The 19849-nt window shown below is 38.9% G+C and overlaps 1 protein-coding gene and 3 non-coding genes across 5 annotated transcripts in view; 1 reads left to right on the top strand and 3 right to left on the bottom strand.

Moving 5' to 3' along the window:
- The window catches only part of rap1gap2b (RAP1 GTPase activating protein 2b), a 52613-nt gene extending 37357 nt beyond the window's left edge, over positions 1-15256 (bottom strand). Inside the window, exons 1-2 of one of the 2 annotated variants that reach the window (XM_017698645.2) lie at positions 14805-15256; positions 5790-5825 (exon numbers count right to left, since the gene is read on the bottom strand). In XM_017698645.2, the coding sequence (XP_017554134.1) occupies positions 5790-5825; positions 14805-14848 (80 nt within the window). In that variant the 5' untranslated portion in view covers positions 14849-15256. Of the gene's footprint in view, positions 1-1186; positions 1294-5789; positions 5826-14804 lie in introns of those variants that run through there. The other variant, XM_037546006.1, reaches the window with a different exon arrangement.
- Positions 15257-18598: 3342 nt separating this feature from the next.
- On the bottom strand, positions 18599-18680 carry trnas-uga. Its single transcript has one exon. It is a non-coding gene; the product is annotated as a tRNA-Ser (tRNA).
- A 703-nt stretch (positions 18681-19383) lies between these two features.
- trnaa-cgc lies at positions 19384-19455 on the top strand. The gene has a single exon. It is a non-coding gene; the product is annotated as a tRNA-Ala (tRNA).
- A 286-nt stretch (positions 19456-19741) lies between these two features.
- Positions 19742-19814, bottom strand: trnav-uac. The gene has a single exon. It is a non-coding gene; the product is annotated as a tRNA-Val (tRNA).
- Positions 19815-19849: the final 35 nt, after the last annotated feature.

Genomic DNA, 19849 nt, shown 5'->3' with positions numbered 1-19849 from the left:
GAACATATAAACATATGAGGGAAAACATACATTAATAAAAGTAAACAGAAATTAAAACAAAATATTTTTCAATTCTGAAGCTAAAATTACAAAAGGTGTACTGTAATATCAACAAACATTCATAATATAAGGAAAACCAGTTTGAACTAAAAATTTAGCTGCATCATATGCAAAATCCAACATAATTAATACATTGGGAGGAAAGTAGCAGGTACTATTTAATGACTTCATATCACAGCATAAATCAAATCCCAAAATCAAAGATGACCCATACCCCAAAGCAGTTGATGTAGGTTTACAGGCCAAGAGGAAGCGGAGCGTATGACAGGCTTTACACCTGCATAATGAAATGTACTGTCATCTCTCTGGAGTCCAAGAATCTCAAAGACCTAAAAGTGAATTTATCAAAAGGTTTACCTACTTTTAGATTATACTTTTAAGTATAACTTAATTATAAATTACTTCTACTAATTCATCTCTGAAAAAACACAAAAAAGTGGTACACTGAAGTTACTTTCAACCTGAACATGAATAAAATCTATTACATCAATAAAATGCAGTATCTTGATTTTCATACTTTTGGTAATAATTGTGTTAATGTACTATAGGCCTATTTTATTCATGTGGAAATTATGTACACATTTAAATCAAGCCAGTTCAATGCAATACTTTTAGAGATGTCACAATACCGTTCTTTCTTTTCTGGAACTAGTACCAGTAGTGGAACCTTAAGCATGGGCAGATACAGAGACTCATCTTATACTTCTTTATAAAAAACTATCAAGCTTTACAGTGAACTTTTTAAAAATTTGAGCTCTTCACTTAAAATGAGCCTCTAAAAGTAGGCTATCATGGCAGTTTTTGTTACAAGATTGGATCAGATTCATTCCATTTTTTCCCTGCAGTATTTGCTCCAATATTTTCCTCTATCAGACTGACCTCGATACCCAGCAATCAGTGCCATCTCTAATTACTCTAACACATCCACCTCTGCTTCCTAATAAGGAGTACTGACACAGCTCATAACTCATCCTTGTTTGTGCATGTGCCTGATCTTTAACCACAAACTGTCTCTGTAAAACAAGCTGAGATTAGGTTAGCAACTGAAAGCACACTGACAAAGTAAACTCAAGACAGTTAGCACTACAGACATACATGAAGCTGTTCATATATACAGTGAACTCACCATGGTCTGCGCGGCATGTTTGCAGTGTGCTGCAGTTACTCAGTCTCTGGCTCTCACTCACAGGTGGAAAATTTGCACAGAGAGAGGTGCTCGCGATGGCTACTGATTACACAGCTGTAATCCAGCACACTGGATGATGCATAAGTACAAAGCGCTTCGCTTTGTTATGTCTGAGGGGGAGGGAGGTGACAGAGAGCGAGAGAGAAAGAGAGAGAGGAAGGAGAGGAGGGGGATGCAAAGGGGAGTGACATGCTAGTACGCCCACTTAGACCTTTTTACTCTATCAAACTTAGTCTGATAAACAACACACAGGGCTAAGTTAGAGGGTGGTGCTCTGACTTAACCCCAGCAAAAGATGCTAAGAGTATAAAGAAGGCTGAAATTGTTGTGCTTCCAATTTACATGATGTCATTCAGTTGCATATCAATAAAATATGTTAAATTGACACAGTTGTCAACACAACTGATTTAACACATTTTTTGCATATTCTACTTATTGACACACCTGAATCGGGAACCAGTATACCAGAACTCTGAATACATCATAGACTTGGTAGAGCTGATCTTTGACACACTTCAATAAATCATAAACAAACCAGCATGCAGGCACACAGAGACACCAGTGTGAATTAGCACAGCTATCATTAAAGAAAAAGCACAAATACAAACTCATACATACATACATACATACATACACTCATAAAAAGTGCACTGACTGTAATTGATTTCTACATTAGTAACATGCATGACATCAACATAATTATTGTCAAAATGAATGAACTGAAAGACAACATGTTCTGATAAAATAAATCCAACCCGTTACTTCTTTTCAGTGTATACTCCCAGCTGGGCTACATTTCTGAGCGCGACAGAGATGCTGTAGCCCACGTAGCGCATGACCTCCTCTGATGTGGTCCATCATTCACTTCTATGCTAAGTTAAACTGAATTGACAGGGTTGTCAGAAGTGTCAAAGACAACATGTGCTAATGAAGCCACCAAGACCTCCTTGAGGTATCACAAATGCCTCAGACACATTCAAGCCAGTGTCCAGGCTAGCATTGACCTTCTCATGTCACAAACATACAAGAATAATGTTTAGCTAAAAAACAATGTGAGAATAAGGTATGTGCTAATGAAGGATTGTGGGAATTATGTTTGTCTAAACATAACTATGGCTGCCAGGATTACCCTTGATTGCTGAATTTTAAACATCAATTAAAATTTACCGTGTCAATGAATGGGCAGTGATTAGCCAGTCAACAGTCTACTAGTCAATTTGCATGATTATGCATATTTTGTATTTTCCTATTAGTCTCTCATACTGTAAGAAACAAGGCCTGATGGACACACATAAAAGTCCTTATTGGAGAGTCTGTCTACATGGCAGCCATCTTGGCAACACACCCAAGCAGTTATGTCCCCTCATACAAAATCAGGCACATGTTCCTTTGAATGGGAAGAGACTTCTAAACCTCAGACTAAGACACATTAATGTTTCAAAAACATATTTGGGAATTACAGAAAAATATCAGTGAAAAACAGCATAATCATGCAGAAAAACATTCTTTTTGAGCTTGTTCTGGCTTCTGTGCCATGTTGCCATGCCAGGCTCAAAATGGTTTACCACACCCTGCTCACATATTGCTTGTACCCAAAAGTAGTAAGTAGTATGCAGTATGTGGCCAACATGAATTTCCCTCAAAGATAAATCTAAAATATTCCAGCACAACACAACACTGCCCCTATGATATATTGTATCCCAATAGCCTTGGATTCAGCTTTTTCATACATTAATAATGGGATAATCATAGAAATATGTTTGCACTCAGTGCAATGCTGAAGTCACATCAGTTTTCTCTGCCAATCTTGAGGTAGGATTGCTTGCTTTGTCAACGCAGTGAAGTTACAAGGGTTGGGTGACTGGCACAGGGCTGTTTTGTGACCTGCTACGTTGTGTCCTGCAAGCCTCCACACCTGGCACATGGAGCAGTCCACACCTTTGTGTCGGACGCTGAACAGAGGGTGAAGGGAAAGACATGGAGATGCCACCTGTTAGCAACTAAAGTGCCTGCCAAAGTGAATCTCATGGGATTTCGCTTGCACACTACAGAATCATCAGACAAATATTCACTTCTCATATCCAAACGATGAGCGTTCTTATGATGACCAAATTGGTTTTCTGATTTGATGGCACTATTACAGCTTTGCTATAGTGCCTGTGGATGTAGTTTACCCATGCTGTGGTGTAATGATGGACTAAAGGGCATTACGCGTTTAATCAGCAAAAAGAGACAGACTGGCTCAGGGCTTTAATGAACACTGATTCATCAGCTGTACATAAACACATTGGGCATCAGAGGGTTGACAGCCACTACAGGTTCAAAGAATTTACCTTGCCAATGGGAGCGCTATAAATAGAAACACAGTTGTGATCTGCTCTTTCTGTGGGCATGCAAGCACACACTACAGCTGAAAATGTTAATGACTCTTTCCTTTTATCATGTATGAAGGTGCTCATGTTTTGCCAATATCAACCAGTGCCTGCTAAAGTGTGCATCATTTCCATGTGTATAACTGCTAATGGACCTGTAGTCACGACCTCATTCAGTCAGAGCAGCCCCACTCCACTCCCTACTGACGAATACACTTAACCATTCTTCAAAGCTTTCCATGAAACACTGACAGAGAATGAGGTGGAGTGAGAAAGAGGCATAGACAAAGAGAGGGAGAGAGAGTGACAGAGTGAGGAAGAGGGGAAAGAGAAAGGAACAGGGAAAGAGATAGAGGCAAGTGTATAGAGAGAAGAGAGAAAAAGTGAGTGAGTGAGTGAGTGAGTGAGTGAGTGAGTGAGTGAGTGAGTGAGTGAGCGAGCGAGCGAGTGAGAGCGAGGGCAGACAGAGAGAGTACGAAAGAGCGCCACCCGGGTCACTCATGAATAGTCATAAAACTATGAATGAGAAACAGATGAATGTAGATAAACAGATACAGATTGACGGATGAGGTAGCTATCAATAAGGAATGACAGAAGTAAATGAATATAAATAAAGCATAACATTAACAGCTATTACTAATGTAAAAAAACAAAAACTAAAGCCAGTGGCTCCATCAGCAGCTGTCACACAGTAGATGTGGCAGCAGGGTTATGCATATTTAATATAAATTAAAATTTTAGACGATTAACCCTCTACTGCATGCTCGTCTATGATGATGTATTGATTTGTTCTGCATTGAAGGGCTTACTTGACTAAGTTACTAACCTTAAAAGGGAGTCAATGTTTCTGCATAATTAAATCATTACATGCAAGTTATTAAAGGTGGTTTGATGTTGAATGCTCCATTCAAGAGAAACTTGCCATGTCCTAATTGTTCACAGTGGTGATGATGGGAATTAGACGTCTCACTTAATTACACAACATGATTACAAATATGACTCCACTGACAACAATAACAGTTCACCCACTTCAATAAACTTAAAATATATACCAAAAAAACAATCTCCTCTTCTATTTAAACACAAAGGTGGTAAAAAGTGGTTCATTTATCTCTTAATGTCTTAAAGACCAGATTTAATGTCATATTTAGCTTTTTTATTGTGAGGTTACCTGTTTAACATTTTAAGCATGAATAGATTATGCTCAATTAGATCATGGGCAGATGCTCATGACTAATTTGATATTTTCCTGTATGTAGGTTATCTGAACTGAGATTGAGACCAATATGTACATGAAGAATTTTGGTGTCATTTTCAGTTTTTTTTTGGGGGGGTTGCCTTGATTTGTGTGTCACTATGCTGAGAAACTGTGAAGTGAATCTAGTTTTGGGTTATGGTTTGTTATTTTAGCAGAAAGCCCACTTCAAAGTCACTGCCTTCCTGTGACTGACACCCAGTATGCAAACTAATAGAAAGAAAATATAAACAGGACTTTTAGGAAAATTAACTAACCTTTCTCACAAAGCAGGATTCTTGCTTAGCCAGCTAACTTTAAGCTTTGTTTAACTTTGGATTTTCTGTCTGGATTTTACCATTTTACCATGGCAACTTATGTTACACACCTAACCTGCTCCAGGACAAGCTAAGTTTGGAACTGTGAACCATAAACAGCTCTTTGACCAATTAGGGCAAGTATCTGACCAATGAACAGCTTCCTGACAGAGGTTGACCTCACTAACTCCTTTTTGGTTGCTTTTTTTGGGTTCCTTTGTGATATTTACTTGAAATATATTGAATAAATAATGCTAACGATATTAGGAAAATATTATTACTCAAATAAGCACTGACATAGAGGCACTGATGACCATGTTGGTTTATGCTTTATTTTCTATATATGACCATGATTCTTAAAAAGTCCACTACACTCACCCACATGTTTCATGCAAATGGCAAACCTAATGTTGAAAAAACACTGCTATTTCCTTTTCACCACAGACATTTCTTTGCAACCAGGAAGAATTCCCATCACATGCATACACTGTGCACACACTATGTTTACAGTTTTCTTCCTTCTGACCGGCCATTAATCCATATCTTCATATATATAACAGATTAGACTGTGTGTGTGTGTGTGTGTGTGTGTGTGTGTTTAAGTAGTACAGATAACTTACCGGTTTCGAAGAGCAGTGACAGTGGATTTGTCAATCCTGAATTTGAGAGAAAAAAATAGAGATTTTAAGACTAGACATCAGAAAAGCTGATATTCAGTAGTGAAATTGATGTACAAGTTTGTGTTTTCCCAGCTCTAACAAACCTGATTTAACAGACCAGACAGTTATCCAACCTTTCACATGTGTGGGGTCTGGTGTGGTAGAACAGAGAGAATGCAGAAATAGGCAGAGTAGTGCTTATAGGACCTGCAGTACACTGTTAGAAATAAAGGTACTGTGCAGGTACATTTCTGCTTATCAGGGTAAAAACAATGTAAATATACAGGTAAAATAGTGGTTTTGAGGTCCAACTGTGTACCTTAAATAAGTTTTTCCAGGTGAAAAATACATATTTATACCTTTCCCTAACCTCATATTTTAGAAACAAACAATAAAAAGCCTGGAGACGAGACGGGGTGTGTGGAGTCAATGCAAGTTAGAAAATATAATTTCACTGAATTATGATACAGTTAAGTTTATTGAGTGAAGGTACTGAGATGTACCCTTGTGACTACAACCCCTGTGAAAAGAGGGCTACTGCCCCAGTGATGGTTTCGCACCTGTCTATTTCTAAGAGTGTACTGTCCAGTAGTCTGAGACCACCCTTGGTCACCATCAGAAAAACAGTATTAAAAGCTTTCATCTTTAAGAGAAATGAATAACTCAAACTCCAGTCTTGCTGCAGATTGTGTTTCAGTTCACCCTTCAATGTCTCAAAATTAAATTGATTGAAGTTTGGCTCATGAGTTTTTCCCCCACAGATTTTCATTCCTGTTACTTTGTTGTGACTGCTTGTTAGAATGTGGCAGCTACAGTCCTATTCAGACTGACATCCAGGAAAGGTCATTCATGGTGAGTGTGTCCTCATACACAGTAACACAGAAAAGTGCTAACTCACCTGCCACACATACATACACGCACACGCACACACGCGCGCACACACGCACACACACACGCACACACACACGCACACACACACACACACACACGCACACACACATGCACGCACACACGCGCGCACACGCGCACACACGCGCACACACGCACTCACTCACACACACACACACTCACACACACGCACACACACACACACACACACACACACACACACACACACCACAAACCTTTTCACCAGAATAAGGAAGCTATGCCAGATACAGCCAGCTGTCTTTTCAGAGACCATATTCAGTACATATAAACATTCTCCTGCTCCTATAAACAAACTTCATAAGGATCCATAACCTCCATTATAGGCACATTAAGGAGGGATGGTATGGTCTGTGGACAATGGAAGCGCAGGAAAAGCTTGAATTTTGTTGATAGAAATGCTGATAGAAATTTTAGTGCTTTAAGAGTTGGTAAGCAGCTTTTTATAATATTTTTGCTACTCTGTTAACCAGAGGGGACCCCTCAGAACCTTCTGGGCCATTAGAGAAGGTCTAATGATATCTGTGAACTGTGAACTTTGTTCATTTTTGTTCTGTAGAATCATGTATGTGTAATACAGTATACTGCACCTGTGCACCTGTCTGAGGAGAATACAGCCACTCTCTCACAGAGAGGTGTGTGTGCAAGGGAAGGCTGTGTTTAGCAGAGAGAGTGTTAACAAATAGAAATTTTGACAGTTCACACATCAGCCTTTCTGCTTTCTCATGTGGCAGGGAGGTAGAGACAAAGAGAGCTTCAGCAAGAGATATAGATAGAGAGTAAGGGAGAGGTGTCTGTTTTTATTGTTATTAAAACTGAGACTACTTATATCTCTAAATCTTGTAAATGTTCATTACTCTTGCTGAATTGAGAGAAAGAGAGAGGGAGAAAGGCCTACGCTGTAAATAGTGGAAGATGGCAGAATTGGTTTTGAGTTTGAATTTATGTAAAATATCGCTTTTGTTCATCTAAACCTGGGGTGTTCAACCCTGGTCCTGGAGATCTACCACCCTAGTGGGTTAAGGTCCAACACGTCTGGCTCTAATATTCAGATGCCCTTCATCAAGGCCTTCGTCACCTGGATCAAGCATGTTAGACCAGTATTAGAGCTACACTGTGCAGGATGGTAGATCTCCAGGAACAGAACTAGGCACTCCTGATCTAGACTGTATTTTTGCTTTGCATTGTTTCAAAGTATTTTTGAGATGAACGAGATCAGTTAAATTGCTGCTACTAATTTTTAGGTCAAAACAAAACATTTTTTACAATATAGAAAATCAAAGAGAAAGAAGGAAAAACATAGAGGTTGAGAGACAAAAACAATGAGAGGGAGAGAATGAATGAGCAAGAAAGAAAGAAGGATAAAGAAAGTGAGTGACAGAGAGAGAGGGCTACATAGAGTGAGAAAGAGTGAAAATGAAGCGTTAACAGGTGGCAAACACCCTTTAAGTAGACATATTTCCTCTGGTAACAAACACCCATAAACTGGAAATTTGCAAGTGATTTTGAAAGGCAATAGTTAAGAGTTCTTAAACATTTAAAACAATGTATAAGTGATTAACATTTGTCCTTCATATATACTCTTTATCTATAAAGATGTGAACACTTCTCTGCTTTCTTTTTAATAAACACTTCAACCCCTGCGATACATCTGTGGCTGTATGTTTTCCAGCGTGTGTGTTTTGACTGAGGTAAATGGCGGTGTCAGTGTGGGGCATGTGGTTTGGCTGGGCGTGGTGGGGATGTGGGCAAAAGTGAGAGAGGAAGGGTGTGTGTTTGTGTGTGTGTATGTGTGTGTGACAGATTTTCCCACAGCATGAAAAGATGACTCAAACAGATGCCACAAACAGAGCATGTAGGTTATATTTTCAAAGGAACGTGAAATGCTGATGCCGTGCATCAGTAGACAGCAGTTAAACAGCACCGATATCGGTAGCCCCACAGTGTGTGCACACCTCAGTGGCTCTTTAGCTTTTCAGTGTCATTGCTCTCTGGTGACAAAACTTGCACAAATGAACTGCACAGTAGTTTCTTCAGCAAAGCTAATGCGACGTGTGCAGCAGCTTATGGCCATTGACCTAATTTAACTTGTTTAGTTGTAAAAGTTCAAAGAGGGGTTAGTACACATAGTAAAGGTGGTGACAGTATTGGCCGCTAAGCTTCCTGTTCAACTTCTGTCTTCTCACTCACACACACCCTACATATCAGTAGAGTAAGTGCTTTGCTGAAGGACAGTAAGAAAGTAACCTCTTCTATTTAAGGCAATAAATAATGCTATGAAAAACATTATGGCATAGATGAAGAGAGAGAGAGAGAAAGAGAGAGAGGCCTGGGGGATGGGGTGAGGGATTGATAGCACAGTAAGCACTTAAAGCTTCAGTAAAGAAGCAAGTTCTGTGTCAGCAGCATCATAAATAAAGCATTCACTAACTCTAATGGCTAAGACTGAAACAACTGCATGCAATTTGTGCTGGCTTTATACCCCTCTAGAGCAGTGGTTTTCACCACCAGTTTTGGGAACCCACCACCTTTTAATCTTTCAACTATTCTCTGCCACAACTCACCTCTTTCAGCTCATGAAGAGTTGCCTGATGAACTGGAGCAGGTGTGTTGGGCCAGAGAATAGTAGAAACTGTGTAGGGCTGTGGGTCCCCAGAACTGCAGGCATGGTTACCCTAGGCTCCTGTGCAGCTACTCCAGAGCATCCCATTCTATTAATATTCTATTAATTCAGTAATCAAAAGGGGTGTCTGGATACCTTTGGGCATACAGTGTTTTTTTCCCCTCATAGCCACATGAAATATTAAAGCCTTGTAAATATAGTAAAAATAACCTGTTTTGAATTCACTGTTTTGTGATGTAACAAAAAATAATGCATTTACATAGTGTAGCCTTGCCAATTCACATAGAAGTTATAAGGAGTGTTTCAGCCACATCTGCTTTTTGAATAAGGCACAATAGAAGCCATTTACATATAACAGTCTTAAAAGCATGGTAACAAAAACTGCTTGCTTAATTCTAACGTATAAAGAGAGGGTGGAAAATGATCACATTAAAATGAAAGTCAAATTTTTTAATGCATAAAATCACACACGTAAGTGCATCGCACTTAAAATCAACAAATATAGAAACTAACGAAGAGAGCCATCAGTATGAAGTGAGGAGGAGAATTTAAATATGTGAGTTTCCACAAGGAGGGAGGCAGGAGAGAGGGAGGAAAAGCAGGATGAGATATGAAAAGTGCCAGTATGGTGTGTGTGTGTGGGCTGGAAGTGTGGAATGATACTAATATCTTCTCTAACATTTCTCCTACATTATTAACCAGTCTGGCTGTCCGAGGACAATGTGAAGAAAAACAGTGGGTGTGCCAAGTTGAACAGAATGCTTGGTACAGTGTTAGTCAGCGCATGATGCAGTGTATGGGACACATCACCTGGCATCAAACACACACAGTCTGTGAGGTCATCAGAGAAAAAGGGGGCGGCCTGATCAGAAGGATCCAGAACACTGTATAATTGACAGGATTAGTAATAAACAATGTGGAAACAGTACAGCCACTTAATTTAGTGTTAGGATTTCTTTCAGCCATTGCCAGAAGCTGAAAACTAACACACTATTTGGCAGATGACCCTCATCATTGAAACTACAACTTGCAGTTACCGCTGGAGATAACAAAATCTTGGTTTTAATTATTATCTTAATTATTTCCCACTTGTTGCTGAGCAGGGAATGTTAATTGAATGTTTAGTAAACTTGATGTAAACTTTCAATCAATATCACATTTGTATTCGTAAGTAGAAGAAAAGATATGTTATTATGAAAGGGGTTGTACTGTACTGTTCAAGTCAGAGACCACCATTCATTCATCTAATTTCCAGGTCATTAAGCACAAGTTATTGAAAAAGCAGAACAAATATTAACAGAAAGAAAAATCAGATATCAAAACTTTCAATATTTTTTGTGTCACCCCTTAGCCTTTATTACAGCTTCCATTCTTTCCCTCACTTTCAATTTTTCAAGGATATCTGCAGGAATATTTTTCCACACCTCAAATTCAGTCTTAAAAGTTGGTTGCATTTTTTTGCTTCTCATGATCAAAGTACTCCCAAACACATTCAGTGATGTTGAGATCCACTTCATTGTTCTACAACAGCATCTTTGATTGATTTTGTCTGTTTCCTTTTCTCAGTAACATCCTTTCAGACCCATAGCACTGAGCAATAGGCCTTCTCACAGTGGAAGGATGGACAGAAACAGCAGTGATTTTTTTCAGATCTGAGTTAAGAGTAGAGTTTTCTCCTCTCTCGCAAAGATGAAATTACTGTTTATCTGGTGCTGACAGTTTTGGTGGTCTACCAGGTCTTGCATGGTTGTTGGGAGTCCCATTTTCTATTATATAGATACTATTATATAGAATCTGTTATATAGATTCTACTTTTTTCATTTATTTCCCTTTTAAGTATCTTTTGTATGTAAGTGCAGTAATATCTTATCTCCTTAAAAAATCTCCTAAGAAATTAAGAACTTGTAAGTAATAGTTAAGTGGAAGTTAAATAAATAAAGGATGGTTTCTGACTTTCGCATAGTACTGGAGCTTCTTGCCAGGTTTTTAGCAGAAGTCGGAAGTGCAGACTCCCAAGTTGTCAATTCAGAATTAAACTGAATGCAAGTAATTTATTTTGTAAGTCACTGTACCAATTAATATGCAACTAGGTAATTAAGTTTGAGTGGTAGGACTGAATTAAAGTAAACACTGTTGACTTCTAAGCACCTCTTTAATTATGTGGTAAACACTTAAGCTCCTTACTTTCATAATTACATCACTTAGTAGTTTCACAGTGGTTAGTCATTAATTCTTAGAAGTTACTGGACTGTATGCACTAAAATTAATACCTAAACAATAAAATTGTCTTAAGTTTGATGGAGAAAAAAGAGAATACCAGAGCAACGATTTAAATTGTGCTGCATCACCAGCATGAACAGTCTGGTGAGCGAGCAGTGCTGCATGATCTGTGCCCTGAAATGCACGAGCAGACACAGAACCGAGATAACACTAAAATATTAATACTTCACTTTAGAAAGCTGACTGTGGCTGTGAGTGTAGAGCTTTATATATCCTACAGCATCATCACTCACACTGACTATCAGTACTTCAGTGAACACCTTCATTCTTTTTAGGTCACTGTTTCTGTTTGCATCTGAACATCTGCTCTTAAAAATGTTGGATTTAAGTTTTTGCACCTCATACATTGACAGGATTGGCATCAAAAGATGTGGAAACTCCAGTCATTCAACAGAGTTAGAATTTGTCTCTGTTGTTGAATGAAGCTGAAAACTAACACACTCCTTTTGACAGACAAGCCTACACATTAACCCTTGCATTTCCATATATAAAATGATAAAGGGAAAACTTTAACCACTGCTACATTTTACTCACATCCTACAGTAGTACCACAGCAGCCTCTAGAGTGAGATTTTTCAAACTAAGACCTAGAAACTTCATTGTTTGAAAATCTTCAGCTGCTTTTGGGCAGATTTTTCAGGCTGTTTGGAGATGTTGAATCATTACAATGCAGAGAGCAGATTATTACACTAATGCATGCTTGGCTGTATTTATTAAAGTTTGCCTATAGATCAGTGGCTAGGCTAGCAGTCAGGATTGGCTGACCCCACAGTGATTACCAATGACTGTATGAAGCGCTTGTGTAATGCATGCAGGGTGAGAGAACACTTATCGTCGTGAATGCTGTCAAACTGTTGAGGCTGAGGTATGCAATGCTGTGCTACAGAATAATGCATATCTCAACAAATAACATTAAGGCTAACTTCTAGGCCAGATTGCCTCTCTGAATTTTGGTCCATATGTTCTCTGAGCATGTACAAATGTGAACAAAGAGTTTGTATTACTTGTCACATCTATTATATTGTTTTGTCATATGGAACTTCTGTTTTTGAACAAAACAATAGAAAATATTCACTTGACTATGAGCAAAAGTATGAAAATACATGTAAATTTTCTGGGTGCTCTTTGAAATACAAAATTTCATCACTTTAGACCAACCTTAACAAGTTCTGTTCCATTTTTCAGCAACACACTCAATGTAGCTGTTGGTCATGAATGGGTTAAAGAGAATGGAAGAACCTGTACTGATCTCTGCTGAGATACATTCTAAAACAGCAAGCACAAAGAAACATGCCTCAAAGGAATTTTAACCAGTTGATTTGGCCTGACTGTGGCTGAAAGTAAGACCTGCTATTCTTCAATTCTAAGTATACAGAATCATCGCTCAAAGAAACTACCAGTGGTCACCTTTACTTCTTTAAGTCACTGTTTCTCTGTGTATTTGGCAATAGATAATCAGTGTTACAGCCTTCATAAAATTAGCTCATTAAAACCCCAAATTAGGGTTGGTCAAAAAAATGATATTTATTGTTATCATGATAAATGATAATCACAATGCGGTTTTCAGACGTGGATTTCGTCTGTATTTTAAGTGCCACATTGTGAATTTTTATTTAATTGAAAAAAGTAGCATTATAGGGCATTATTTGAAAAAACGTGCTAACATATGATGTGTGTACACTGCAAGCTGATTGGTTGAGAGGCGTTCTAACCGTGCTGTTATTTCGTCATAATATCATGGTTTTTCACAAACATTGTATGAATCTGCTAAGATGCTGTTGCTAAGCAACAAGTTTGTCAGCTGTAGGACACAGTCAAGTCATTTGAACGTTTTTACTTCTTACTTTGTGCACAAACAAAAAATTGATATTTTTAACGATTTAGTCAGACACTGAAGATGAGACTACAATTCCCAAACTGTCATTACCACTAAGCAGCTTTTCAGTTGGCAGCTGTGACAGAAGAAAACCTAAACAACCTGATCAAAGTCTGGCCAAATCGGACTGAGCCATAAAACTATCACAGCGAAAAAAAAACAAATAAGCTGATTAGTGGTAATGACAGTTTCGCAAGGAGCTGGAGAATGAACTGCCGGCTGTCTAGCGAGTGAGCTCATTTCTCTGGCGTAGCAACAAGCTGCTCGTTAAGGAACTATAATTTGGCAGAAGGAACTGCTAATATTAAAACATATTAAATGACACCTTCATGACCCAATTTATTAATTTGTTTACTTATTTATTTAACTGTTGTATAAAAAGAACAGAAATAAAAAATAGAACACTTAAGGTTGTGCGTTACTGCATATTGCGAAGATCAAATCACAGCCGTTATGTTATTTTGCGATAACACATTCCTTCTAGTGTTCTAGTCTTTGCTTAAATGTTACACACACAGGCTCAAGTAGAAGGTAAAGCTCAATGTTTAGGTCTCAAATGCGAAATCAACATTATACCCATAGAGAAATGATGACAATAGTAAACAATTCACAGATGTCCTCAGGAGACATATCCTTCACCAAGTTTTGACAGAGTTCTCTTTAAATGCACTGGCAATTATCAGGTTTATCCACTTGCCCCAAGCAAAATCCTGTTAGAAAATGTTTTTCTGCACATTGCTTGCAATTACACATTGCTGCCAGAGCGGTCTCTAAAGCCTCAAATCTAACATAGTGTAGCTTTAAAGAACACTGAGCAACTTCAGTTTTTCTCTGTTCTTATTAAACATCAGAATAAAAGGAATATTTTATATTAATCATGTGTCAAGAAAATCTCTTGAAGTATCATTTTGTTATATTATTTGCCACAATACCCACCTCTACCCTGAAGGCACTAAGATGGACCTTTATTTACTTCTTGAAGACAGAGATGCCAGTGTATAACTTACAATAAGTCTTTTAAGAGAGTAACAATTTATCATTGGTGATATACATGATACACAACAATAAAAAAACTCATTTAAATCATCTCTCTCTCTCTCTCTCTCTCTCTCTCTCTCTCTCTCACACACACACACACACACACACACACACACACACACACACACACACACACAGCCACACACACACACAGCATCTGGCAAACACATATGGCACACACTCTGGCTAGCACAAAACTAGCAGCTGATCCTGTTCCATGTGAGAGACCTACCATCCAAATCCTCCGAAGGATACGCTCCTCTTCCTCCTCAGCATGCTCGCACTCTTCCAGCTCTTTGTTCTCCTCTCTCGCTCTTTCTATAAATGCAAGTCTCCAACTGTTTCCCTAACAATCCCTCTCTTTCTCCCTCACTGCCTTGTGTCTCTCTTTCTCTCTCTTTTCTCTGTGCTACTCTCTCTCTCTCGCTGAATAATTTCCGCACAATCAGTGTCTTTCTCTCTCTCTCTCTCTCTCTCTCTCTCTCTCTCTCTCTCTCTCTGTCCTCACTCTTACTCTCTCACTGCTTCCTCCCTTGTGTTTATCGCTCTGTCTCTGTGATATATGTATCTTTTCCTCTGCTGATTTTACATCAGTCTCCACCCTCTTTCTCTCTTCAGTGACAGTTTTTTTATTCCTGCACCTGCTACGCCGCTCCCTCCTCACTTCAGCGCTCAACTCCACACACACTGAGAGCAAGGAAGGAAGAAAGAGGGGAGGAGTGAGGGAGGTGGGGCCGAGCTGAATGCAGTCATTTCTCTCTCTCTCTCTCACTCTCTTTCTCTCTCTCTCTCTCTCTCTCTCTCTCTCTCTGTCACCCTCTGGGCCCTCCACTCCTGGTATGAAAATAAAAAAAGGCAGGGTTTGTTATTAACATGACTTCCTGTCATCCTGTCTGCTGTCAATCATCCATGTTTTTCACTGCTATTCTGTAGCAAAGAGGAGTTGGAAAGGTGTTTTATTGAGGGCCTTCTGATACTCGTAGTCAAGGTGGACAGAGGTCAGCACACAGACATGCAGGTAAATACAAGAAGGATCTATGATCAGAAAGCAAACAGCAAGGCTCAAAACAGTGACACATGCAAAAAACATAAGACAGACAACGGACAGACAAACATGAAGACTTTGCAAAGAGTGAGCACAAACAGTGGGGTATGTGCCAGTGACGTGGTCAGAATTTCATTTCAGGGAGCCTGGTTACAGGTTGAGGTCACCTGCTGGCAAACATTTAGGGCTGCCACTTTTCCATGATTTCCCTGACTTGTCCAGGTTTTTGGCTGCCTGTCCAGCAAAAAAATAAATAAATAAAATTCCTTGACACGAGATGTCCTAGAATCCAAGGAATTTTTTATATCATTGCTGCCTTAAAAAAACATGTCTTTTCATTTTTATTTGTTTTTTTCCCTACATCATTAAAACATGGCAACTGCCTTTACATCATATGAAAAACTTCATGAGTGAACCAGTAGAATGTTCCAAAATAATTACATTAAAAGTTAAAGACATTTACTATTTTGGTGAAATGCACTTTTCTTAGGGCAGCAATGATATGTTAGTATGTCTTAAAAAGTTACAAAGTTTACTTACAAAGTTTAAGCTGCTTCTTTTTATGAGGTCAAACTCTTTGTTTACACAGAATGAATTTGATTTGTTTGAATTAACCTCAATTTAGAGACAATTGTTTTGGAAAAGTGCACTGTTGGTGTCATGTTTAGGCCTTAGACAGCACTCCAACATGGTAATGGCTTTAGGTACTATAGCTGAACTGACACCAATGTGCATATTGCATTGTGAGCACAGCTACCTGTATGCCTGAATTTAGTAAAACATTAAGCCACCAATCGAGAGTCTGGGAACTGATATATGTTAGACATAACCAGTCCTGAAACAAGCTGCAGGTGCGAGCAGTTGAGTGTGCATGGCCAGGATGAAGCTGGAGCTGATGTGGCCCAATCCCAAATAGACCTCTGATGTCATTTCATTATTCTGTAGTCTGTGTCATGCCCATAGGAGATAGCAGATTTTTATACGAGAACAAATTCAATTGTGCTTTGTGGTACACAGTAATGTTCCAAACCTGATGTGTTTTTCTATATGTATATTTATCATCTGAATGTGGCTGAACTCTCAGAAATACAAGGCTGTTAAGGGGTTGAAATATAAGTATTGCTACATGCAAGCTAACTGTGCTTTGAATCGACGTTCAAAGCACAGTTAGCTTGCACTATGCTTACATAAGACAATCTCACTAAAATACACACAAACAAGCATGCTTTGTCAAACATGGTAGATAAGTTGCTTTGGCAGTAGTAGCTGCTGTAGTAGTTGATTTAGCTTGCATATAGAAGTACTTGTATTTTAAATGACACTCGGGTGCAAAATCATGTATTTAGGACAGAACGTAAAGGGTTTGGAACATATTTGTTTACCTCATGCTATGACAGTAACAAACGGTATTCATTTTTCCCATTGAGAGAACTTGCTTAGACCCAGACTTCCTAATTCGGGCATGAGAGTGTTTCGGACAGTTCGTAGCTGCAGCTGCATTCCAAAAGCTAGGCTGCAGCTGAGAAAGGAATGGTGGGCCCTTGGTAGCACCATCTTATTAAGGCCCCTCTTCGTATTAACCTACATAATTTAAAATGGCACAGTGTACCAAGGCTGCTTTGTCATATCCTTGGAAGGGAGCCATCATGTAAAATGTGATGAGGAAATGTAATTGAATGATACTAAACTGGCAAGTACGGGCAAGTATGGGCTACGTTTAGCCCATAACCTAAAATAATTTTGATATGTACAAGCTTTTATATCTCCCACCATAATTGTTTAATATTTACAACACACAGGATGTTACTACCAATATGCATGTACAAATTAAATAAAGATTTAATAACATTGCAGTGCATTGTAATTTAGTGACAAACAAGACAGCAGGCACACAATGACCCCTACAGGTCTTATCTTGCTATTACAGTTTAATTAAGTTTAAATTACACAGTGACTCAGGACTCCTCCTCTGTCTGCTCAGCACTCTTTGCACATTGTAATAATTTATATTCTTATACATTTATTATTAATATCTAATACGTTATCATGCTGTCTCATACTGTCTTGTGTATTTGCTGTACTGTTTTTGTTGTTGGGCCTTGAGCTCTGTTTTTGTATTTATTGTACTGTAAGTCAGTATTGCACTGTATTGTGTTTTTACATTATGTGTAATCTATATTTTGCTTAATTGTTCTGTATACACACTAGATCGTGAAATTTTGAAGACCTTTGTGGAAAACAGAAAAAGACTATTTTGCTCATACTGCTCATAGTAATATTATTTCCAACAAAGATCAACAAAGAAGAGTGGCCTTAGACTCGCCTATCAGCGGAGTGTCTTGTTCATTACGAGGCATTAAAGGCACACTCTGTGATTTTACATCAATTGCTGACCAGTTTGAGGACTGTAAAGAAAGCATAAATTGAATTACATCTTTTTTTGCAATTAGGTTTGCATTGTATTCGCTTTCTGTAGTTATTTTTCCCAAAGCTCAGTTCATTTCTTTGAATGAGGCACCGCCAAAAATAAATGCCTGCAAACATTGAAGCTTAAATGTAGTTCAAATGAGAGAGCAGTTTAATGGTGAGGAACCGGTGGAAAAAAAATCTGGTTTTATTAGTCTACAGGGATACACAGTGGATATATTCAATTCTAATAAAACCCCCACTAGTGCCCCCACATGGCGAGAAGGTGCCGAGCAGTGTCTCTGGATCAGACTCAGTCTTTACAAGGTTACTGATGTATCGCGCTGTCATTGTGCTCACAGTAACTGAGAGCTTCACTGTGAAGGCTTTGCTTGTTTATGCGGCATTCGAAGCTGTAACAAAGCAGAAATGCAGAATGGCACTAGTGTGGAATATTTTAATCACGTCTGAATGTGTTAAAGTATCGTGCAGGGTCGAACTATTTAAACCCACTATGATTTGATTAGAAGACGATGATGTTCAAATAATCAGCATAAAAGGCTTTTCCGCCGCAGCGCTGCGAGCAGGGTTCGAACCTGCGCGGGGAGACCCCATTGGATTTCAAGTCCAACGCCTTAACCACTCGGCCATCGCAGCTCACTTACCGCGCCAAATCAACCATATATAATGGCAAGCGACTTAAACGTGAAGGCAACATCGTAACACGATTCCTTTTCACTCGACTACTGTGTAAACCAACTTGTACTTCAGGCTGGCACGTGTCTTTAAATCATAATTAGGGTCAGTCTTGTAGATAAGACTCCGGGACACACTCGGCCAGTGGCTTGATTTCTCAGTGACTTAAAGATTCACGAAGCAGTCTCAGATAATCTGATCTACCAAGACATTTGATAGCAGTGCTACCTGCATAAAAGTGACACCAAATGTGGATCTTTGATGTGAATTTACGTCACAGTTCTTGTCATTTTTTTTCCCGAAAAGCTACTCAGCATTGTCTTTGGCGTATCACTGAGCCGAGGAGGACAACATCAGTTTTTCATTTTCCTGTAAAGTTGCCTTTTTGGAGACCCGACAGCAGCGACAGGTTTACACACTGTGCTCATTTACCACTGGCTCTCAAACCTGAATCAAACCTCGAAATCAAGTTACCAGACAATTAACCAGGCATGAACATGTAAAACTGCAGCGTTTCATCTTAAGCTTTATGTTTTATATTGTGCTGTATAATACTAAATATAGCATTCTGTAAGATAATATATTAACAATAAATTACTTTGACCAGACAAAAACAAGGTAGAATAAGATAAATTGTCACCCGTCGGGGTTTGGTTTATCACGTGGGGATGTAGCTCAGTGGTAGAGCGCATGCTTCGCATGTATGAGGTCCCGGGTTCAATCCCCGGCATCTCCACTTTTTTTCATACACGTTTCGTTACTGAAGGGTTTTTTTTATATTCTAGAGAACTAAAAGAATAACCTTATTCTGAAAAACGGAAGGACATCAATAATCTTCTTCACCAGTCAGTAGACAAAGGTACAATGGTGGAGAGACGACACAAGAACAATGAAAAGCATATTTCTCCTGGAGCTGGTATAGCTTAAGGCGCACATTAAACTCATCTAAAAGTGCACATTAGTATGTAACACGAGCACAATTCCATCTCGAAACACAACAAAACATTGACTGAAAAAGTATGTGGTTCCACTGGGGCTCGAACCCAGGACCTTCTGCGTGTAAAGCAGACGTGATAACCGCTACACTATGGAACCAGCTAGCTACCGAATGCAGGCATGTCTACATAAAT

Source organism: Pygocentrus nattereri, chromosome 16 (genome assembly GCF_015220715.1).
Source record: "Pygocentrus nattereri isolate fPygNat1 chromosome 16, fPygNat1.pri, whole genome shotgun sequence".
NCBI classification, from domain to species: domain Eukaryota; kingdom Metazoa; phylum Chordata; class Actinopteri; order Characiformes; family Serrasalmidae; genus Pygocentrus; species Pygocentrus nattereri.
This window is presented reverse-complemented; position numbering and strand designations above follow the sequence as displayed.